Source organism: Antennarius striatus, chromosome 6 (assembly GCF_040054535.1).
Source record: "Antennarius striatus isolate MH-2024 chromosome 6, ASM4005453v1, whole genome shotgun sequence".
In the NCBI taxonomy this organism is placed as follows: Eukaryota; Metazoa; Chordata; class Actinopteri; order Lophiiformes; family Antennariidae; genus Antennarius; species Antennarius striatus.
This window is the reverse complement of record NC_090781.1, coordinates 23599277-23620929: the sequence shown is the minus strand read 5'-3', so window position 1 is coordinate 23620929 and position 21653 is coordinate 23599277. Positions and strand designations below refer to the sequence as shown.

General features: G+C 41.6%; 2 protein-coding genes across 3 annotated transcripts in view; one reads left to right on the top strand and one right to left on the bottom strand.

Annotated features, from left to right (window-relative positions):
- The window catches only part of yif1b (Yip1 interacting factor homolog B (S. cerevisiae)), a 54638-nt gene that overhangs the window by 6244 nt on the left and 26741 nt on the right, over positions 1-21653 (top strand). Inside the window, exon 2 of the mRNA XM_068316825.1 lies at positions 15588-15735. The gene's annotated coding sequence lies outside the window, so the exon portion shown is untranslated. The remainder of the gene's footprint in view (positions 1-15587; positions 15736-21653) is intronic.
- si:ch211-136a13.1 (HHIP-like protein 1) lies at positions 5924-21329 on the bottom strand. Of its 2 annotated transcripts, none has more exons than XM_068316816.1 (14): positions 20175-21329; positions 15495-15759; positions 15119-15398; positions 14880-15005; positions 14645-14788; positions 12298-12410; positions 11920-12060; positions 11566-11640; positions 11298-11424; positions 11008-11153; positions 10311-10392; positions 9697-9779; positions 9109-9558; positions 5924-7556 (listed from the first exon to the last, which is right to left on the bottom strand). In XM_068316816.1, the coding sequence occupies exons 1-14, from the start codon at positions 20466-20468 to the stop codon at positions 6814-6816; spliced, it is 3069 nt and encodes a 1022-aa protein (XP_068172917.1). In that variant the 5' UTR covers positions 20469-21329; the 3' UTR covers positions 5924-6813. The 2 variants fall into 2 exon arrangements, with proteins under 2 accessions (XP_068172917.1, XP_068172918.1); XM_068316817.1 differs by having other exon boundaries at positions 9265-9558; positions 20175-21328.

Genomic DNA, 21653 nt, shown 5'->3' with positions numbered 1-21653 from the left:
ATGGAGGCTCCAGCAGTGTTTGGTTTGTCTCCTCAGGCGGCGACACGCTTCAGACCGACTGTCAAAAGCAAGGAAGAGTGTGTCAGTCCAAAACCAGATATTTGGTATTCATCACCCGGAGCCAGCTCTCCTTGCAGACAAAGACATGGCTCTGGTATCGACGTGGTCTCAAATGTTAATTTTCTTCTTCCACCCAAAACAAAAAAGGTCCGGTCCGTCCTCCCTGTATTTGTTCTACTTCCCTCAAACTGCACAGCTGGACAAAAAAAAAAAAAAAAGAATAGAAAAAAATAGAAAAACTTCTCCAAGCCCAGTCCCGGCTAATTTGTGCGTCTCGTCTTAATTTGTAGCAACATCTCTACTCAACCGCTCTCGCCTGTCATCAGACGCACTTTAACAGCTTGTCTGTTCCCTGGGTTGAAAAAGCCCCCCCCCCCCCCCCCCCAGAATGAAAAAAAAAAATCAGCTGGATTTCTTCTTTTCTGTTTCCCCCTCCCTCGGTGATGCGAGGAGCGAGCTCTTTCCAGAGCAGGCCTGTCAGCATCAATATTTAACAGGAACTTCTTGCTGTTTTTGCTGTCACAGTTGGAATTCAGTGTCGTTTGGACACAGAATGATATGTTCACCGCTCTGCATCTTCTCTCTCAGGCATTTTAGTCTCTTCTGTTCTATTTCAACCCCCCCCCTATGCTCTTCACTTAAAGCTTACCGATCTATAAGCAAACACTCATATTCTCACCCTGGGGCAAGAAAACATGAACACAACACTATTTCCCCCTGCAGCTATATCATTATTTCATTAAATGTGACCTTTATGCTTTCTGTCCACCACCACCACCCCCCAAACCCCCCAAGCAAACCTTTAGTCAACCTTCCCTCAATCCTCTTCGCTCCTACTCAACCATCCACTTTCCTAACTCCACCTCCTCTCCCTCCGGCCAGCTGATTCACTCGGCCTCCTCCTCACTCTCTGCCTGCCAACGTGGACGCTCCCGTCCTCAACCTGTCCTTCCTCTCCGTCCAACGACGGCTCAACTCTCTCCTATTGTTTCCCTTACGCTCGCTGTCATCACTGCCCGAGCTCCCTCCACCTCTCCTCTCGCATGCAGAAGACACAGTATCATCGCTGCTGTGTGCTCTGACTCACACTCCTCCCTTTTCCTTCCCAGAAAGCTTTTGCAAAACCTTCCTCTCTATTTCTCCATCTCCCCTCTTCTATCCGCACGTCGGGATGTATTTAGCGTTTCTCTTTGCACCGTAACATCGGAGTGACACCCTTTTTTGCATTCTGCTGAGACAGATGGAGGTACAGTATGGGATTGACAGTCAAGCAGAAAAGACAAAAAAAGGGGGAAGAGAGTGACTCACTCCCCCCCCCACACACACACACACAGAGGAAGGTGTGTGCCTCTAAATGCTTATTTGTGTTCTCTAGCTGATAACAGGCTGCATTACATGGTTTCTTCTCCCTCTCCATCTGACAGGAGAAGCCTCTCGTCTCCTGCTGTGGTCAGTGATGCTAGTTCGTTCCTTTCTCCTCTATTTACCCCCCTTCTGGTGTCTCCTCAAGTTGCATGTTTGTCACAATCTGGAAAAAGAAAGCAGGAGAAACTCACGCTAAAGCAGCGGTAAATGTTCCCTAAAAACACACACAACCGCGGCAGAGAACGGTTGGAGAAGACGGACATGTGGGGATGAATAAATAAAAAAAGAAAAAAAAGAAGAGAGATGCCCCCGGGGGTATCTGTCCAAGTGACAGCAAGAGGAGATGTGGAGGGAGAGAAAGGAAGCAGGGTGAGGAGGAAGATAGGGGGGTCGTGGTAGGAAGCCTGTGTGTGGGTGGAATGGAGAAATGATTGTGAGATGGATAAAGAGTGAAGTGATGATGAGAAAGAATAGATGGGTGGAGGGATGACTGGATGGGGGGAGGGGGGTAGAGGATGGAAAACATGTAGGGGACGAAACGGACGGATAGTTTGAGAGGTTGAACACAATTCTGTGACATCTCCAGGAGATCTTTTGGTGCAGCCTTGGAGGAAGACGAGGCCTCTCTCATCCACACATCGGTCCCATCATAGAGATCTTCTGTGATGGGTTTGTAGCTGTTTAATATTTTTACCTGCTGTCCTCTCCTCTTTTTTTAATTTCTACCTCTCATTTCTTCTCTCCATCCCTCCGTCTGCTCCTGCAGCCTCAGTCTGTGCTATCACTAAAATGCAGCATCCCTCATCCCTCCTCCTCCCCCCTCCTACTTCTCTCTCCTTCTCTCCTACAGTGTTTCCCTCACCCCCACACCCCTCACCCATCGCTCTCCCCCTCCACGCCCCTCTTCTCCCTGTATTCGTCCTTCTCTGGCTTTGCCACTCTCTCCCACCTTCTCCTCTCCATCTTCATCTTTCTTTATCCTCCACCCCACCTCACCGTCTGTCTCTGCTTACCCCCCCCCCCACCCCCCATATTCCATCACCACTTCTCCCACTCCCTCTCTCGCGCTCTCCTTTCGCTCGCCTTTCATCAAGAGATGCTCGGAGAACTCTGTGGACGGGGATGTGGAAGTGGAATGCTCCCAGCACTTGTGAACACCATCCGTAACCCCCCCCCCCCCCAGACACATGAATAATAAAGAAATAAAGAATTCATAGTTCTTCACATGCACACACTCCATCTGGCTGACAAAAACAAACACACATCCCGCTGAAGAATGAGCGCACAACACGGTTATGGTTATGCATGCATACCTGGGCAACAGTGTCAGAACGCAGCTGTACATGGAGGAAACACTGGAAGAGACGGAATATATGTGGGGGCAGTGCACGTGACCAGAGCCACGATCAAACGTATGCAAACACACACACACACACACACACACACACACACACACACACACACACACACACACACACGCAAACACACACAAACACACACACACACACACACACGTTTGGCAAAGAGTGCAGTAATATGATAAAGAGAAATTTGACAACAACAATCGAGTCATAGGACGGAGAGAGGAGGAAAGTGAGAGTTTCAGTGTGTGTGTGTGTGTGTGTGTGTGTGTGTGTGTGTGTGTGTGTGTCTTTGGTTATAGCTGTCCTTTTGGCCCCCAGCATCACCCTTGCTGCCATCTGTGCAGTCAGTCAAGTGGGTGTGTGTATGTGTGTGTGTCTGTGCTTGTGCACGAGTGTAAGGGGTGCAAGAGGAAGCGTTTAATTGGTTGAACCGGTCAAAGGTCAACACTGGTTATGCTAGAAATGATGTCAATGAATGTCGATGAGATTCATCGCTCATTTGTAGGAGGGATGTGTTTCTAATATTCACTTTTTTAAGCTCAGTTTTTGTCCACCCCCAACTTTAGAGGGAACTGTCTGACTCTATCTGCTAAATGCTCCTCTAGATTCATGGCTGCTCACAGGAGACCCATTTATGAACAGTCTTCAGTGCTGGACTGGTGCACATTTATATCAGCCTTACATTCTATAACACATAGAAGTCATAGAGGAGGAACATAATAGATAATAAATATTCAATTTTGCTTCGCACATTTTTCTTTAATGCGACAACAGAGTAAAAAGTTAAAGGGAGAAAATGCCTCATTGTTGGAGATAAAATGTTTGAATCACGATCAAGATTCATTAAGAGCTAGACCATTTGATAAAATTAAAACAGGAATGTTTGTCAGCTTCCCATCTGAGTTATGAGAACACATGCAGAAATGACAGACACTGGTTGCACGTCAAAGATTTTTTTTTAAAAAAAAAATCAAAACTAATAAGGATCAGTCCACTAAAGCCAAACAGCAGACAAGAAATAAATGTTGAGCAGAAAACCAAAGATCAGACAGGGAGAAATGACTGGAATGTGAAGTAGGGTCAAGGATCTGGTAACCAAGGAGGGGAAAATAGAGAAACTAACCACAGGCAGAAGAGGCAACAATTGAATAATCACAGCCTGAAACAGAGAAACCAAAGAACAGAGAGAACAGATAATGATGTATGACAAAGCAAACAGAATGGGGGGGTGGACAGAACAAAACGAAGAACATCAAAGACAGGAAGTAGAACACATTCTACCCTTCAAGAATCTTCAACATTAGAAAAACAAAGTGAGACCAAAAGATGACTTCATGTGACGTGATTTCTTTTGTTTTACCTGGACAGAGTAGGAGGCAGACTGACAGAAAACAAGATAATTACTGGCTGCAAACACATTCGGAGAAGCAGGAGAGCAGCCGGAACGTATATCTGTGTGATCATTCAGAAGTTTCCCTGATCAGACATCGCTGCTGTTTCCCTTGATCTATCTTTTCCCCTTTCTTATTTCACAAACCCAAAGCAGCTTTTGTGAGGAAGTGCTGCTGAGAAGAGCAGAACAAAATAACACCAGGAAAAGAAAGATGGAGACTATGAATAAGACAGGAGGAAGAGACGGTGTGAGAGCTAATTTAAGAACTAACGACAGGACACCAGGGGGAAGTATCTGTGTGTTAGAGTGCTCATGCATGCATGCCATGTGTGCACTTCTTTACAAAACCCTTGTGAGACCGCAGGCTACTTAATTCAGTTTTTCTGCTTCAGTCCTCGTCCTCTCATCTCCCTCTGACTTCTGTTTCATCATCTTTTTTTTGAAGGGATTTAATGAACAGATTTTATCGAGTAATGACGTATACAAAAAAAAAAAGATGATAGAAAAACAATTGGAAATCTCTTTTCTTCTGCTTCTGTTGTTCCTCCATAGATCTTGTAGAAGTGTGTTACTGCAGATCAGTGGGTAATCATACACATTGCTTTTTTTATTCTACTGCAGGTCAGAAATCTTCGTCGTCTTAGCATATAATTGATGTTAAACAGTCCACTGGCAAAGATTAACGTCGCTGCTGTCGTTCACCACTCCCTCTGCCCACCTTTTAATTGTCTTTCTATCTGTCTCCTTAATGTATGATATAATTCTAACAGATATGCAGTAACTCAAGCGTGACAGAGTGTGCTCAGACATATAAAAGGCTGATTTGCAGGATTTCTGCAGATATAAATGATGGCACACTATCATACTATACAGGTGAATGTTCAAAATGTAAACATGCATTTGCACCCATGTGTCACTCTTTACCTCAACTAAAAATGCAAAAGTATTTTTTCCAACATGTGGCGAACAGGAGGGCACCAGACTGAAAAGGCAGCTATAATAAATTTTAGAGTTCTAGCTCCACCTTGTGGTCGTAGTTAGGACAGCAGGATAGTCTGCAATGATTTGATTGTTGTTTCTGTATAGTTGTCATACTGTATGCTGATGCTTATATTATATATTCTTTTAAAAACCACCCACCGGTGCCTTTGTTCCACAGTGTGTTTGTTATATTATTCATGTTGCTGCAATTTAAATGTAAACTTTACATTTATAGAAAGGTCAAACAATTCAAAAAGGAATTCCCCGTTTGGAGTCTAAAGAACAGTTTGTGTACATGTTTCAAACATTGCCAATTTTTTACAAAAATGCTGTGCTTTTTCTCCCAATTCACTGAACTGTGATTTATTTAGAACTACATCATAACCTTTCTGCATTTCCTTTTGTTTATACATTGAAAGCTTTTAGTTTAAGAAGGCTAGACAGCTTAACCTTCTCACCCCTCCAACAAATTGTCTTTTTCGATCCGAAGATATTGTTGAACACTTTAAAGGCTTGTCTCAAAGGTACGGGGAGTCACTGCGCTGAGGTTCATCACAATGCATTCCAACCCAGAGATAGTGTTTTCTTCTTCTTTCCATCTGATCACATCGTGTTCTGTGTCAACAGCTGGAAACAGTCTTGCTGGTGATGGAAGACCGCCCGTCTCAAATCATGTGTGCATGCTCGAAACAATTTGAGTCATCATTTTTTCAGCACATTAGGGCACATATGCAGAAAACAGTACGGCATAACAATGAAGTCAGTCTGCTTGTTCAACTTTACTCACGTCGCAGGCACTCTGCGCCTTCAGATCTATTTACTGCACATAAAACTGGAGACATTTCATTACATTCATCACACAAAATGTCCAGCATTTCCTCATTAAAAGTACATTTTTACATTCAAGAAGGCAAAGTAGAAAAGCATCAGATTTCACCAGAACACGTCTCGTATCTTCTTTTTCTTGTGTATAAATGGTGAGCGTGTAAACGGTAAACTCAGCTAGAGTCAGATTCAAGTTTCATGTGAGATTCCAAGGCTGACCACTTCTGACTATATCAAAAATGTTAAAATGTGTTAAAGTTTCAAACACCTTTGACACAACCAGCTAAACTCTTATACAACTTTTACTCAACTGACACAATCTTTCTCTTACTAGACTGTTTAATTTGTTAGTGCTCCGCAGAACCAGAAAGCTTGGTGACATAGAAAACTATTTGGAGTCTCAGTCAGTAACCACACAGTTAGTTTTTTAGTTATTTAAGAAACATTCTTGTCTTATTTACTGGACTGAGATGTAAAAGTGGACAAGATTTTTTTTTTAGCTCTTTAACGTCACCTTTTGCTTCAGCTATTTTGATGGATTACCTGAGACAGCTTCTTAAGGAAAGTGACAAGTAACTATAGATCCACCCCTTTCACACTTGCAATTAAATTGGATTGCAATTAAAAATTAAACATAGCGTAAAATATACTGTATATAAAAATACATTTTAAGGGAACTGGAAAACTGACTAATGTCGTTTTTATAGCTTCCTCAATATCTTTCTCATCCTGTTTGTGTTTACTTCCTCTTACAAATATCACCCCACTGCCTCCTCCGGTCCTCCTTTGCTTCCTATTCTCTCCTCTTCTTTCCCTGTGTGCTAACTAACCACAGATCACCCCAACGTCTTCCTCATGTGAGCAGTTATGTTTGCCCACTCTGGATCTCTTGCACTCCAGCAGCGACCTCTCATCGCCCTCACACTCCACGTCATCCAGCAGGATCCGGACGGCGCTGTCGGCCTCCCCGAGCACGGCTCTCTTCATCACCGCCAGCGCCGTCTTGAAGCCGAGCTGTCGACACACCACGGAACCCGCTTTGGTGGTGAAAAGGTCATCGCACACCGTCCCCCACTGGCCGCGGATAAAGATCTCTACTCTTCCTCGATCTGATAGGCCATCGGCGCTTATAAGTCGCACTGAGCCAGCCCGCAGCTTTTTCCCTCTTCTATGACCGTTACCTCTTCCTCGGGGCCTCTTATAGACCTGGTTAGCCTCACCACCCATTTCCTGTTTCTCTCCAAGCCGCACTTTGTCCTCCTGTATCTTAAGTAGCGTGATGTTGATCGTTGGATTCTGGGACGTGAACACGGAAGACGTCGTCTTCTGCCTCCAATGTGGCGGCAGTGGTGTGACGGATGCTCCAGGGGGCTCTGGGTGTGCAGATGTCAGAACCATCCTGGATGGTTTGGACGGAGATGGGGAAGGTGAGGGGGAACTTAAAGGTGGGGAAGCGGTACGAGGAGGATAATGAGGGGTTCTCCCATGTGTCCTGGTTGGAGGTGTGGTGACGATTGGGGTTTGAGCAATCCTAGAGAAGGCTGCAGTCATGATGGTTGTGCGATAACCTGAGGGAGAGACAGAATCACCCTCTTATTTGATGTGGTTGAGCAAACGAGTTAAGAATTATTGTTTTGTTTTTTTGATATTGTCGGTTAATGTGTGTGTTCACTTTTTTGAATGTTAACATGAACCCATATATGACTATCTAAAGATAACAGGATGCACTTGCTTGGTTCTCGTGCATTAAAACCAAAAAATGTAGCTGTGTCGTGCCACAAGTGTTTACTTTGTTTTTTCTTCAAAATAAACACAAATTGTGCTGGTTAGTTAGTTAGTTAGTGACTTTTATTGTTGTTTAGCTGAATTTCTTTTAGTTTGGACAGAGCTGGCTGTTAGCCGTTGCCTCATACTTAGAAGAAAATCTTTTAAATGATATTGATCTTCTCATCTGTGCCAAAACATGAACATCTCTTCTCAAAATGGCTCAAAATTACCAATATTGCTCATTTGAGCTAATTTTTCAAAGTGCAGGTATAAAGTAAAGCCATTAAAGACAAAGACTTAAACACAGACACACAAAGGAGGAATGTCCAAACTGAGGCGTATGCAGAACCATTTATTTAATAATGCCAAAGCACCTGATTTAACTTAAATTAGTGCAAATACCCAACACATAAATAAGCACCGTTTATCCTGCATAGACTTGAAAGTTTGGGACTGAATACCAAAGAGAAAATTGCCCTGCGTTTGAGTTTGTAATCGGATTGTGACACAGCTCATCCTCTCCACAGGCAGCCTGTCAGCGACACATGAGCAAAAGTACAGGAACACTACTCTATTACGTTCAACACCTTAAACTGATGGATTACATGACTGTTCTTCTACTCTTCCAGTGCATAGATATTGCAAATTATGTGGAAAGACTACTAAGAAGTGAGTAAAAAAAAGAAATGCAGATGAGAAGAAATTGTTTGGATGCATTTTGATTCAAGGATTTCCAAGAATGGTAAAAAATGAGTATTTATAAATACATAAATACATCCTTATTGAGATGGACTGTTTGTGTGCCATAACTGCAATGTAAAACAGCAAAAAACTGAAAGGTTCAGTTGTCCCAATGAATAGTAAAACATTTAACATATTTATTGTGACATTTAATTGCTGTATGGCAAAAAAAACCCAAAGTTTAAAAATAATGTAAAGTTTTATTTCCAGCAAGAAAGCAATCCCTGAAATACCTGAGAACAAGGTACTTTATCTCCCAGGCTGCATTTACATAAAAGTGACTTAGCTGCCAAACTATTAAATAGATTAATTTAAATCACTACCCTCAGGGTTCTGTTTTCTTAAATTAAATTAAATATTTTGTATGGTGTTCATTATTTGAGACCAGACAGTCTGTTCCTGACAGCTGTCGCACCAAAGACCTCTACAAGAAGTCTGTTCAACGTCATTTAAAATTCTCATGTAAACGTGGGATGATTTTTATGACAAAAAAGTTATCACAAGGGAATAAATTGCATGAAAACTTTCAGCTATAAATAAGCCTGACATGTTAATTCAGCTGTAAGCTTGTTAAAATGCAAAGCAGTAATGGAGCGTAGAGAAGCAAACCACCTGATTGGACGCCGGTGGCTTCTCCTCGCATCACAGCTTCGCCGGTGGGTTTAATGTTAGTCCTAGCGGTCGACTTAGTGGTTGAGTGAATAGTGGCCCCAGTGGGTGGGTAATCAGTGGAACTGGTTTGGTAAGTAGGTGCACCAGTAGGCCTACCAGTGGGTGTGGTTGTGGCAGTAGCTGTCGGCGTCCGGACAGTCGTGGGTACGGTTGACGGTTGAAATGTTGCTGATGAGGTTGTCGCTTTCATAGATGTCGGCGGTGTTTTCCTCGCCGCTGTTGTTTGTCTTGTCGTTGCTGTTCTTCTTAAGGGTCTTCTGGTGGGCATTGGTGGTTTTATGATCACGATGGGCTTCTTTCTTCGTGGAGGTGTTTTCGTTGTGGTTGTTGTTTTTCGTGTGGTTGTTGTTGGCACAGGTGTTGTTGTCGGTTTCTTGTTGATCACAAATTCTGTGAACAGAGAGAAAAAGATAAATAGGATATAACAAAATACTGTTCAGGCCTTGATGGGTGTGTCTGTCATTTATACTCATGTGCATTGACATGATTTTGACAATCCAACAAAGGGGACTTGAAGGTTTCCCTTACCTTCATTGGGGTGAAAGTGAATCAGTTTTCCCTTGATTTTAATGGGTGAAGGTTTAACGTTGCATTTACCTGGCGGCGCTCGCCTGCGTGGAATGGAGAGAGAAAATTCATCAAGTCTTCGGTTGTTTAACTCATTTTCAGTTAATTCAAAACTTTTATTTCATGCCAAAATCAGAGTAAATTGGGTAGTAGATAGACAAACTTCTTAAGGTATTGTTATCTCATCATCTTCAATATATCTCTCATTATTGATCTCAGTAATTGTTCTCTAAAAATTTAATATTTGTCATCTGTATATCCAGGTTAAAATATTTTTTAAAATAGGTTTCAGAGTAAATTTCTCCCAGTTCTTCCATCAGAAAACAAACAGAATTCTTTCCTTTACTCACCATGAGCTTAGCTGGTATGAGGAGTTCTTAACTAGTAATTCTTGAGTAATAATATGCATTATTAAGATCAGTCCAGATTGCTAATGCCCTCATCACTTGTCATAATCCTTAGTCTTTCACTTTGAACCCAGTCAAATAAAATGAATACCTAAATCCAGTCCCCTTACACCGCTGTAGACGAATCTTATTCATAGCTGTAATGATGAGCAGTAGTGGTTATACTACCTGGAAGGGTCGATGATCTTATAGATGACCCCCGCTCTGGCTTTGGCACTGGGGGCTCCTGTGGCTAAGAAATACAGTTCACCTGGAATGGATGGATAAAGTAGAAAGAGAGTGAGGCAGGCAGAGACATTTGGAGAGTAAAACTCATAAATGACTCGAAACAGATAAGTTAGGCAAGAAAGAAGAGATTACGCAGTTTTTAGAAATGTAGGAAAGCAAGAAACAGATGAGTGGACTGAAGGAGGAGGAGAGGAGATGGACTTTGCTTGAACTTTTCGACTTAATCTCCTCAGAGACACTTTCAGAGGGAGTTAAGAGATTATTCAAGACTAGTAAGAATGTTTGCAACTCTGTCAGGAGAAAATTCAGACCAGATTTAAAGTCAATCCCGGCTCTCAGAAAGAAGAGTGTTTTAGTGGAAATGTAATATTATCAACAACTCCTCAAGTGACAGAAGACACTTCAAGGAAACACACCCTTTGCAAACATTGGATACGTTTATGTTATTCCCATCTGAACTGTGACTTCACATCATTATTTGTGGGTTGTTTCTTGGGTTGTTCACAAGAGCTGTCCTCTTTATACCACATTAAATGCTTGATTATCAACCATGCAAACACACACACACACACACACACACACACACACACACACACACACACACACACACACACACACACACACACACATTTCTTACCCGCTTCATCCTCAGCAAACGAGATAATATATTTGTAGTAACTGTTGATGAGTTTGGGGAATCTGCAGGTCCGGTCTCTCCCCATGCAGATCTCAGTGTATTTCCATTCACCAGTAGTGACGTTCTCTTTAAGGGACATCAGACGTCTAAAACATAAAGGGAACATACTATCTCCATAAATACAAAAACATATTTATGTAGTTTTTGATTACAAGAACCTCTAAGTTGATCTTTGCAAATAGTAAATGAGAAATGTCGATTTTAGACTAAATCAGAAATACTGAACACACCCACTCATGAAGTCCCCAAAGATGTAGAGTCCATTGAGATTGGGCATCTGACAGCCTCTGTAGATGTAGCCTCCCGTCACCGACCTCCCCAACTTGTGGGGGTAGGCAAATATAGGTAGAATGTCATCTACAGATAAACACACACACCAGGTTACACTGTTTATCACCATGAAAGGTTAAAGAACTGTAACAATAAAGAATTAGAATGGTTATGGGAATGCAATCATGAATTTATTACAAAATATAACTTATTGTGAATAAGACTCACCCAGTGAAGAGTTTTGACAGAGTTTCCGATCATAGCAGCTGAAGCCTTCTTTGGCTCTCCATCCATAGTTGCCTCCTTTAAATATGAATTGATAAAGCTAGTTCAACTTTTATCAAACAATTCTTTCTGGAATTTTTTTCATTATGCAGTAAATACACTGGATCAAAACATTTGGATTCAATTAACTATTGTTTGAAAGAGAAGCTAAAATCCACCAGCAGCTGTAACTGGATGTTTATTCCAAAAGATTTTTGCTTTTTATTACAACAAATTGACGCGTAGACAATTCTCAAAATCTATAATGATGTCAGTGTAAGGCAAAGAAGTACAATAAAAGTCAAACAAAGAGGATACCTTTCAAAATGATGTCCACTTCCTCAAATTTGTTTTGGCCTACATCGCCACAAAACAGCCTCCCTCGGCCTCGGCCGGTGACGGGGTCGCCTCGGTCAATGGAGCAACGCCACATGTTGCGAACTCCATAGGCATAAATCTCTGCAAAGACATGCATGCAAAAAGAAAATGATATGTCCCTTTTCAGACTGTAAACTAATACCGAAGCATATATATGAGGGATGAAGTGTGCATAAGTAATGGGTTCAAGATGTCAGTGCTTCAGAAGGCCATTTATTTCCTCAGTAAAAGGAGACAGTCTCCCTACGGCCACATGAGGACAAGAAGAATTGATCATTTCCATGATTGTGTCATTCATCATAATCTTAACGGATGTACCAGGTCGTGTTTCCTTCTCCAATAAGAAGGGGTTGTCTGAGGGAATACTGTACGGAGCGCCATCGTCGTTGTTCTCGATATCAACACGCAGCACCTTCCCCAGGAGCGTTGACCTATCCAACCCAGAAAGAAATGCGAGAGTGAGAGAGATTCTATTCATCCACAAAGATCCAAAACACCATCGCTTTAGTTTTCTGTTCATCTGCATTAAATCTTCCTTTTTCCTTACATGTTTATTTTTACCTGTAGAAACTTCTCGGACCTGAAATCCTTTGCAGATATTTCCTCATCATTCCTCCCCATTCCTCATAGCTCATGTCCTCCTTCCCATTTAATATCCTGTCTTTGGTTCCTGACTGTTCTGACCCTGCCTTCCGTATGTCAAAGCTGTAATCTCCCAAAATCTTTGTCTTCTTTTCTCATTACTTCCCCATCGTTTTCCAGTCTTAAGCTCCACTCTTATTACATTTCCAGTTTTGTTCTCCTTCTGTTCAGGTTGTTTTCTCCCCTCTTCCAATTCATCCAATCCCACCTGTCTCTCTCTCACTCCCTCATATTCGGCTTCTGTGCCCCCTCCCACACCAGCGTATTATGGTCCACAATGTGCAGTGTCAATATTAGACTTGGCATGACCTAGCCTCCCTCATTCCCAGAACAGCTACTCCATGTCAACAAAAAACTTTAGAAAAAGCTAAACTCCAACTACCTGAAAACAGTCAGCATCTCAGAAAACATCACTAATTGTTCAGGAAACCATATTACTGACCCACAGCAGAAACTGAAACAGACAGTTTTCTTTACCTTCCCCTATTTGAAATAGATTATTTTGGTAGTTTTAGCGTTTAACAGATGTCTGCTGTAGAGGTGTCTGCAAACCCTCCAATTAAAAGGAACAAGATGGCTCCAGATGCTCGAAGCCAGAAAAATGAATTTGGTAAAAAAGGAACAAAACCCCCATGAAATAAACTTAGAAAATAGTTCCTATATGAAACCACACACAAGAAGGTCAGCGCGTTATCCTGAGTAATCTTGTGTAAAAATCAGAACAGGTGAGCATAAATTATGGATTTTTAATTTTGCAGTTAATCCCATTTCTACCCACTTAAAATATATAGTACATAAAAGAAAATAATATATCTATTTTTAATGTGAAGCTGATACGTGAATGCAATTGTTTTATGTATAAGTTTTTTTTTCTTATTTTTAATTGATTTTTTTTTTTTTTTTTTTTGCAGCAGAGTCTGCAATTGTGTAGTAATTGTAATTTTCCTGAAGTTTTTCTTGTTTTTTCATTTTTTCCTTTGGGTGTATTTAAGCTTTCAGTCAAGAGCAGACTGATCAAATCAGTTTGTCAGTGAGTGACAGACATATTTGTACAGAAAATAAATCACACGTATTTGCACTGCATTACGTGCAAACGAGAATCGGCTGTCATTGAATGTAAACATGCAAACATAGGCACGCGTAGCCTGGAGCTACCTATCCTTTGAATGAATCAAATGATTGTTCATGCTGAGCTTGAGAAGTGAGTAATGTTTACCAATGCAGCGACAAGGAAATCGGGCCCTGCAGTGCCTTTTATAAACTATTTGCGTGCTGCCCTCGGCATAAACACAACCTGTTTCTTCTTCTTTGTTGATATTCTATATTTATTTTCCCACCATTGCTATTTTATTCTTTTAATCTAAAAAGTTCAGTCATGCTCCATCTGTCCAAGCAGTCTTCATCACAAAGGAGGCATGGCTGAGATCTCTATGCAGTAATTTGATTATTTGAGACTAAAAGTATGGGTACTGGTTGTAGTCTGGCATTTAATAATGAATTATATTCATAATAATATGTGCAAGAAATTACTATTTACTTCCCATAAAGGAATTTAAAGTAAATTAACACTTTCAACAGCGAGGAAGATCCTCTATTTACTTAGGTAGTAATCTTCAAAATGATATAATTTATAGTAAGTACTGACAAAGTCTGGAGGCCGTAATTTTGATCCTTCTCATTAGACTTCATTTAAGTGGAGTTTGATTTCTACAGGAACTTTTTTCAGATCTAAACCTTTGCTACAAGATGAGCTCCTTGCTAGTTTCAACATGTTTAAACATTTAAACAATCAACAAGAATATGGTGATCTTTATTTTGCATAAACTTAAATTGCATGTAAGACTGGAGCTGAGAGATGTTCCTAAACAATCCTTTCCCAAAATGTCATAAATGTGCTGAATGCTGTAGCGTGAAAACATATTTTGTTTGATTGTTAAGGAATTTATTCAAGTTTCAAGTTATATTGAAGTCATTTTATCCCTCCTTCTTCCCTAAACACACAGCTCTGCTAAATTACGCTCACTTGTTCTGTGAGTTGCCAAACTTTCCAAATGGATCTCCGGCTCGTCCTCCGTCCCCAATGAAAATATACAGATACCCGTCGTGACCAAACAGCAGCTGTCCTCCGTTGTGATTGGATGCCGGTTCGACCACTTCAAGAATAGTTCTGAAAAATGAGCAGCAGGCAGACGGATGTAGACATCAGGCATTGAAGCAGGTAGGGCTTGTATCCCCCAGACTGTGAACGTGACCCTTACCTCTCAGACGAATGGTCCACTTGGTTGTCATCATAAGGTGACAATGTAAACTCACTGATTCGGATTCTCTCCTCCCTCTTTACAGAAACAGAGTAATATACATAAGCTTTTCTCACTGTGGTGAACCTGAAGACAAAAGAGGCATAGAGGAAGTCATACTTCACGTATCATCTCAATAAACTGTGGATAACACACCATAAAGGTCACTTAAGATACTTCTTTTTGAGAAAGCGAATAACCTGGGGTGAAGGCCCAGGCAGAGGAACCCCCTCTCGTCTCCAGCCCACGGTGACGTGAGGACAGCGTGAGTGAGGTTCAGGAAAGGTCGGTCAATCCGCGAGCCGTTGGCCAGATACACCCAGACATAACCGAGCTGCTCCGCCACAAAGAATCGATGCGTTCCATCATCTGCGTGGATCATGGCCACAGGGTTACGGAGTCCATTTGCAACCTCCTGCAAACACAACTCCAGACATCCGGTGGGATCCTCGCTGACAAAGCCCAGATTGGCATTCAGCTCTGAGGAACAAGATGATGACAAAAAAATGGGAAACCAGGGGGTCAAATCAAGTGACCCTTAACTTTGAGAAGCATTGCAACCACTTTTTAGCATACCTGCATTTGAAACTACATTAGGATAGCAGTACTCTTCGTCCTTCAGCTCCAGAAAGTCACAGAACTTCCTGCGATCTTCTTCTATCGTTGCAGTCAGGTTGGCAAACCGCTGAGGGCCCCCCAGATCCTCCAAGAGGAGACTGAGTGTGTACCGACACTGGTTCCAGTATGCGGAGCAGTAATCGCCGCACAGTCCAGGCAGTATTCGCATGGGCGTGTTAGCATCTTCAGCGTCGTACAGGTGGGCTGAGTATGGAGAACACTCCTGCAAAGGGAAAGATGATGAAGGCTTTGTGTCTTTAGGTGTTTTAGGCTTCCATTTGTTTATATTTATACCCAACCTTCTTTCATAGCTTTACTTTTATCTGAGTGGATGTATGGGTCACAGTGAGGATAGGATTTGTATACCTTTCCCACCACAGCTGCTCAGTGCCCCGGTCTTCTCAGGCCCCGGGTTATATAGAGGATGTCTGTGTGCAGCCCGATATAAATGGATCCTACGAAGGTCCAGTTAGTTATTAAGTCACAACCACACCGTCCACACCCAGAATGGTGAGCTCAAGGCACATGAAGTGACGACATCCAAACCATCGTGTGGTTAACTGGTGCTCTTTTGCTCTGTGCCAGATCACCCTAAATGATGATCACCAGGAAAACACAGCCCAAACATCGCTTCTTTACGCTTTAAATGTTCGGCAACGCAAAAATACAATCGCAGGCTGGCAATTAACGTCAGCATTGTCACGTCTTTTGTGCCTAAAGAGGCGATAATGATATACCATTTGACATGCATTCCCTTGGTAGTGGACGGAAAGTATTTCATTTGTGCAAAAAAACAAAAAACAAGAAAAACAAAGCAAATTAAAGCAAAAAAAAAAGAGTTAAGTTAGTAGAAGCCAGAGGTATGCTTTTATTGTATTATTATAAGGCCAGATAACTCTTAGTCTAAATCTAGTGTCTATTTATAAAAATATCACTATGGACAAAAGGTGCTTATCTTACTGTCATGCTGATAAATGAATTTGAGTTACATGTATTTAAAAAAGCATGTGAATGATATAATTTTGTTATTATTACAGAATATTTAATTTGTGAAATCTTGCTGGTAAACAGCAGAACAGATTAAAAAGTGTCCGAGAAGCGCTAACATTCTAAAATCGTGTGACCTTGTCAAGACTGTTGAAGCAAATATTCCGATGTTGTCAAAACCATAGTATTAATTAAAATTCTATCAAACAAAACGATCTGATCACTATATTCCTCATGTCTAAGTTTTTACACGTGTCCCTCATGCGTTGAAGACTATTTTTGCACAGCTTGACTGGGTCGGTGACCCCTGGACTTCCTGTGCGCTGCGAAGCTCAAAGCTTACCGCTGCCAGCACAGCTGCAGCTGGCGTAGATCAAAGAAGGTTACACATTTGAAATAAAAATTTCAAATTGACATAGCTTGCAACAGATTTTTCTTGTCAAAACCTGATGGTTTCAAACACTATTATAATTTTCTATTTCCAACGATGGTGCTATACGAACTGAGCGTAGAGTGAGGATTGTGGACCAGATGCTTCGCGTCTGCCTCTTTCCCATCCTCCTCAGCTCCCCAGACTGGGATGACTTGACATTCAAACACATGGCACGGCTGACAGGATGTGAAACACTGCTTTAGCTTTCTTTGGTTTACCATCTTTGCTTCTTAATTCTCTTAATTGACCCACTGAAATAAGAGAAAAGCAGCCTTTGTTCAGAAAGTCTTATTTTGGCTCTTACTATCATAGGGTAGGATAAATGCTCAAAACTACTAACAGCTGCTCCCTAACAATGCACCCACTTCAAATTGCTATAATTTGGTGTTTAGGCTGCACAGTTTGAAACAGACTGAAATTCAAATTTGAGCAGGAATATAAATCCCTTTTTTTAGTCGTCTGTTGTCTGATCGCTCATATTGCACTGAAAGCTCCAAGAGTGATCGCACAGATTCAATTTGTGGACTGGAAAGAGGGAGTGCTGTTAAAAAGGAGATAAAAAGAAGACAATTTGAAAAGTGATGTGAATATTTGATGTGGCGTGGTGCATTTATGGTCTGCTTGGAAATGTGGGCGTCTTTCTGCTCCACCTGCTTTTAAACTGAGCATGCAGACACAGTGAAAGGTGCTTATTAAAAATGCAGCAACAGAGGCAAATATTTTGGTTTTTCTAAAGTTTTTCTGAAGTGGCCTCCTTGATTTGTGTTATTTTAATTATTAAATGTTGCTATTAAAAAAAAGCAGAGGAAGGAAAGACTGCACAAACACAGCAAACTCACATTCAAAACAGCTACACTCAAAACTGAACTTCTGAACTGAAGATCCCTTGAATATTCATCTCAGTATGTTTGCGTGAGGTTATTTCTGTTTCATCTTTGCTTCATTATATCTTTGTCTTCCTCTCCTGGGCCTTCTCTGTGGCAGGAACATGATATATCCTGAACCCCTGGCCAGGGGAGGAAATGGTTGTTTATTTGGTCAGTTAAGCTCAGGGATGATGGCAATCTCCCTCTTGTCTTCCCTGAAACACACACACACACACACACACACACACACATGCACATCCACACACACATCTTCTCATTTCCCTTTTTGTCTCTCTCTCTCTCTCTCTCGTCTCCATCTCATTGATATTAGTGTCAGGAAGCTCCTGCAGCGCCGCTGGAACAGAGGGCCTCAGTTTGCTGGGTTTACCCAGGGGTAAGTGCTCTGGCCGTGGGGTAACTTGACCACCTCTGAAACAACTTCCTCAAACCAGTAACCACAGCTTCATTGCTGCAGAGATGATTTTTTTTTAAAATCTAATAATAATAAAAAAGCAGCCGAATTTGAAATATAAGAATTTTTTTTAGATCAATATGCTCATTTAAGACACATTAAAAACAGTTTCCCTAAAGGAGCATAAGTGCTACAAATAGGTTAGCATGTAAAAAACACAGCCGTCTCTGAGTATCACAAATTGTGCTGAACTCTCCTGCACCATACTTAAACTACAACCACTGTTCAGTCACAAGCACGTTCCAGCACTGTCATTATATTCAAGACCTGGCCTGCACCGCCTGGAAAGAGCCACAATAAATACCACAATGATAGCATATCATATTTTTAGCAGTCAGAGGCTTTGTCATGTCTTATCATAGTCTGTGATGTAATAAACTGCTGCAGAAAAATTTAAAATATTATTTCATGGCCAGTTTCTACGTTTCACTTTTTTTTTTTTTTGAATGACATTTTCAAGAGATTAAATATGCCCATATAAATTTATGCAGCAATTATGATTCATTTTATACGTAATACCTCAACACAGTTCGAGACTGAGCTGCAAGTCAGCACACAATTATGCAATCAGTGGGTGGAACTGGCTTCAAAGCTCATTCTGCCAGTAAAAGAGAGGTGGGAGCTCAGTCCTGGGATCTGTATAAGGTTAGCAAGCCCAGAAAGGAAGCCAAAGCATAGCTAAATCATACTGAAATAGATTTGATGTAGATTAAATATTATTCCCAGGCATTACCACAGACTGCAATCACCAAATGGATTGCTGTGTTTCTGAATGTAACTTCGATAATGAGGAAATAATCTCAGTATTTATGGTTTCTGTCGGTTTAATGCCGTGAGTCACCGCTTTTGCGAGAAAACATTTGTAGGAGTTTAATTATGTTTGTGGATGTGTGGTGTCTTGCACAATTTTACATTACACACTCATTTGTCTGTTCTCTGAGTCTTTCATAGACTTTAATTAATTTTCCCACCCACAACTCCAAAATGTGATTACCATGAAGGAAACCAGCACGCTTTTAAATTGTACTAAATGTTTTCCAACACATTCATTTCACTTCTGGTGTCCAGTTTAGTTACTCCTGTGTCTCACATGAGAGGAGCATAAACAAAGTTTTCATGCAATCTTGAAGAGTTTAGTTTTTGTGGATTACATGAGGGAATGCGAGCCAAATCATTGTTTGACCACAGTCGTTTGGATTGATTTATTATCACCAGTACCATTATGTCGTGAAATGAACTTACAAAGGATTTGGTTGCATTGATCCCATTAGTTGATTTATAGCAAGAGTTATAAATTGTAATTTATTACGTTTCCTTTTCTGTCTTGTTTAATGACGCCCACATACAAGTGAACCCATGAACACATGGACATTAGTAAGGATGTACTTTAGCTCTCCAAGCCAACTGAGTTGTAGTTGGATGGTGTTTGCTTTTTGTTTGTTTTTTTGGAGAACAGGTTCTCAGTGATAAACAGCTCCACAGTCTCCTCTAGAGAGATGAGGATGTGTGTATTTTCCGACAGTCTGGTGTGGTTATAAAGCATCAACTGAAGTACACACTTCAGTAAATGGTCCTATTATTAGATTAAAAACAAACAAGTGGAATAAATGCTCTTGAGTTAAAATAAACTTCTCAAAATATTCACGCTGCTCTCGTCTTGGCCCGACATCGGACAACAAGAACACGTTTTTAAAGTGGGACTGCAAACATCAGCAGATGGACTTTTTGACACTTTGCATATGAGGCCAACAACAAAAACTACAGGTGAAAACGGTGTGTTTCAAGATGTGTGTGTCCAGTGCAAATCACATCCAAATCAGATGAATAACAGATACTGAATGCCTGTAATGATGATTAGAATATTGAAGTGTTTCTCTTACCTGGCACAGAATGCTGCGTATGTACTTGCCACAGGTGACATAACCCGAATGGTCAAAGTTGTTCATGATGCCGTAAAACCGGACCGCTATCTCCTCATCTTTGTCCAGATTGCAGCATCCAAACTTTGAATATTCTTTACAGAATGTCAGTGGCTGCTGAGGCTCAAATGGGGGCTTGTAGTCCAGACATTGGGGGTGACAGCACCCCTGCCAGGCCTGGAGGAGCAACAGAAATATGGGGAGAAGGAGGCCAGAGTGGAGGGCACGATGCAGGTCACTGGTCTGTGGGGTCATGGTGTGGAAGATGCAGCCTTTCAGTTCAGGATAGTTTGGTTCTTGAACCGCAGAAAATCAAGCAGAAAGCAGATCGTACCTGATATGTCACTATAATTAATAAAATGTACATGTAACATCTCTAATGGTATCCATCAAGCACAGGTGTGAAATTCAAAGTCATTGTGAGTCTTCATTTAAAGTCCTGGTTTGTCGTGGGAGAAATTTTGCTGTTTCAGGCAACCATGTGTGTGTAGATGTGTGACTGTGTGTTTCAAACACACTGACGCAGCATCACACCTGCCTGTCAGTTGGCCGGAGGCCGACAAAACGCACAGGATTACCCTCTGTGAAAAGAGGTCAAAATAAGGTCAAACTGATTCAGATCCAGTGAATCCTCTTGATGGTGAGGAGATGTCAAGGTGGTGTGAGGAGCTGATGTCCTCCAAAGTCCTCTAGATGTGTGGACAGATTCAGTCCTCAGTTTTCACAGAAATCTCCCAAAGACAGCAGAAACTCTCTCAAGAGATGAAGCTGCTAAATCCTTCAGTAACAGGAAAAAAAAGAATATTTTCTGGCTCCTCCGAAAAAAGCTGTCATGCTCCTACAAATGCTCCATACATGCTCCATCTTCATAGAAGATTTTTTTTTTTTTAAAAAGCATTTGAACATTCAAAGTCACACCAAACAGCTGAAGTTTCTGCAAAATATTTACGTCCGGCTTAGAGGCGCTTGGAGAGGCTGGTCTTGTTTGCTCTGGACATGTGTTCATTCGCTGCAGCAGACGTGAGGCGTGCATTCAGGCAGCAGGACAGAGAGGGAGAGACAGGGTCTTTCATTCAGACGCAGCGCCACGCTGCAGCCCCGGCTCAGATCCCTCCCTCGTCGCTTCTTTCCTCCTCCTCCTCCTCCTCCTCCTGTCTTCTTTTCATTTGCTCTTCCACTCTCCTACAAAGACACATGCATTCCTTCTCATAGCATGCGGTCCAGTTTGCCCTGAAGTTGCAATTTTCCACCCCTCTCCCCCTCGTCAGCATTCCCAGACCTCCTCTTTGTTTTCTACCATTTCCAGACAGACTCTCATAGTGGTGTGTGTGTGTGTGTGTGTGTGTGTGTGTGTGTGTGTGTGAGAGACGTGAGAGCACTCAAAGCAAGATGCATTTTATTACCGCTTGTGAGTGAGTCTGCTGTGTGACGTGTGATGAA

What these genes read in the sequence shown, in the direction of transcription:
- si:ch211-136a13.1 (XM_068316816.1), bottom strand. Translation starts at nt 20,468, where the DNA reads ATGACCCCACAGACCAGTGACCTGCATCGTGCCCTCCACTCTGGCCTC. An exon ending in TGCCTGGGCCTTCACCCCAG is followed by an intron (nt 15,006 to 15,118) that starts GTTATTCGCTTT and finishes TTTTGTCTTCAG; the next exon opens with GTTCACCACAGTGAGAAAAG. An exon ending in GGAGAAGGAAACACGACCTG is followed by an intron (nt 12,061 to 12,297) that starts GTACATCCGTTA and finishes ATGTCTTTGCAG; the next exon opens with AGATTTATGCCTATGGAGTT.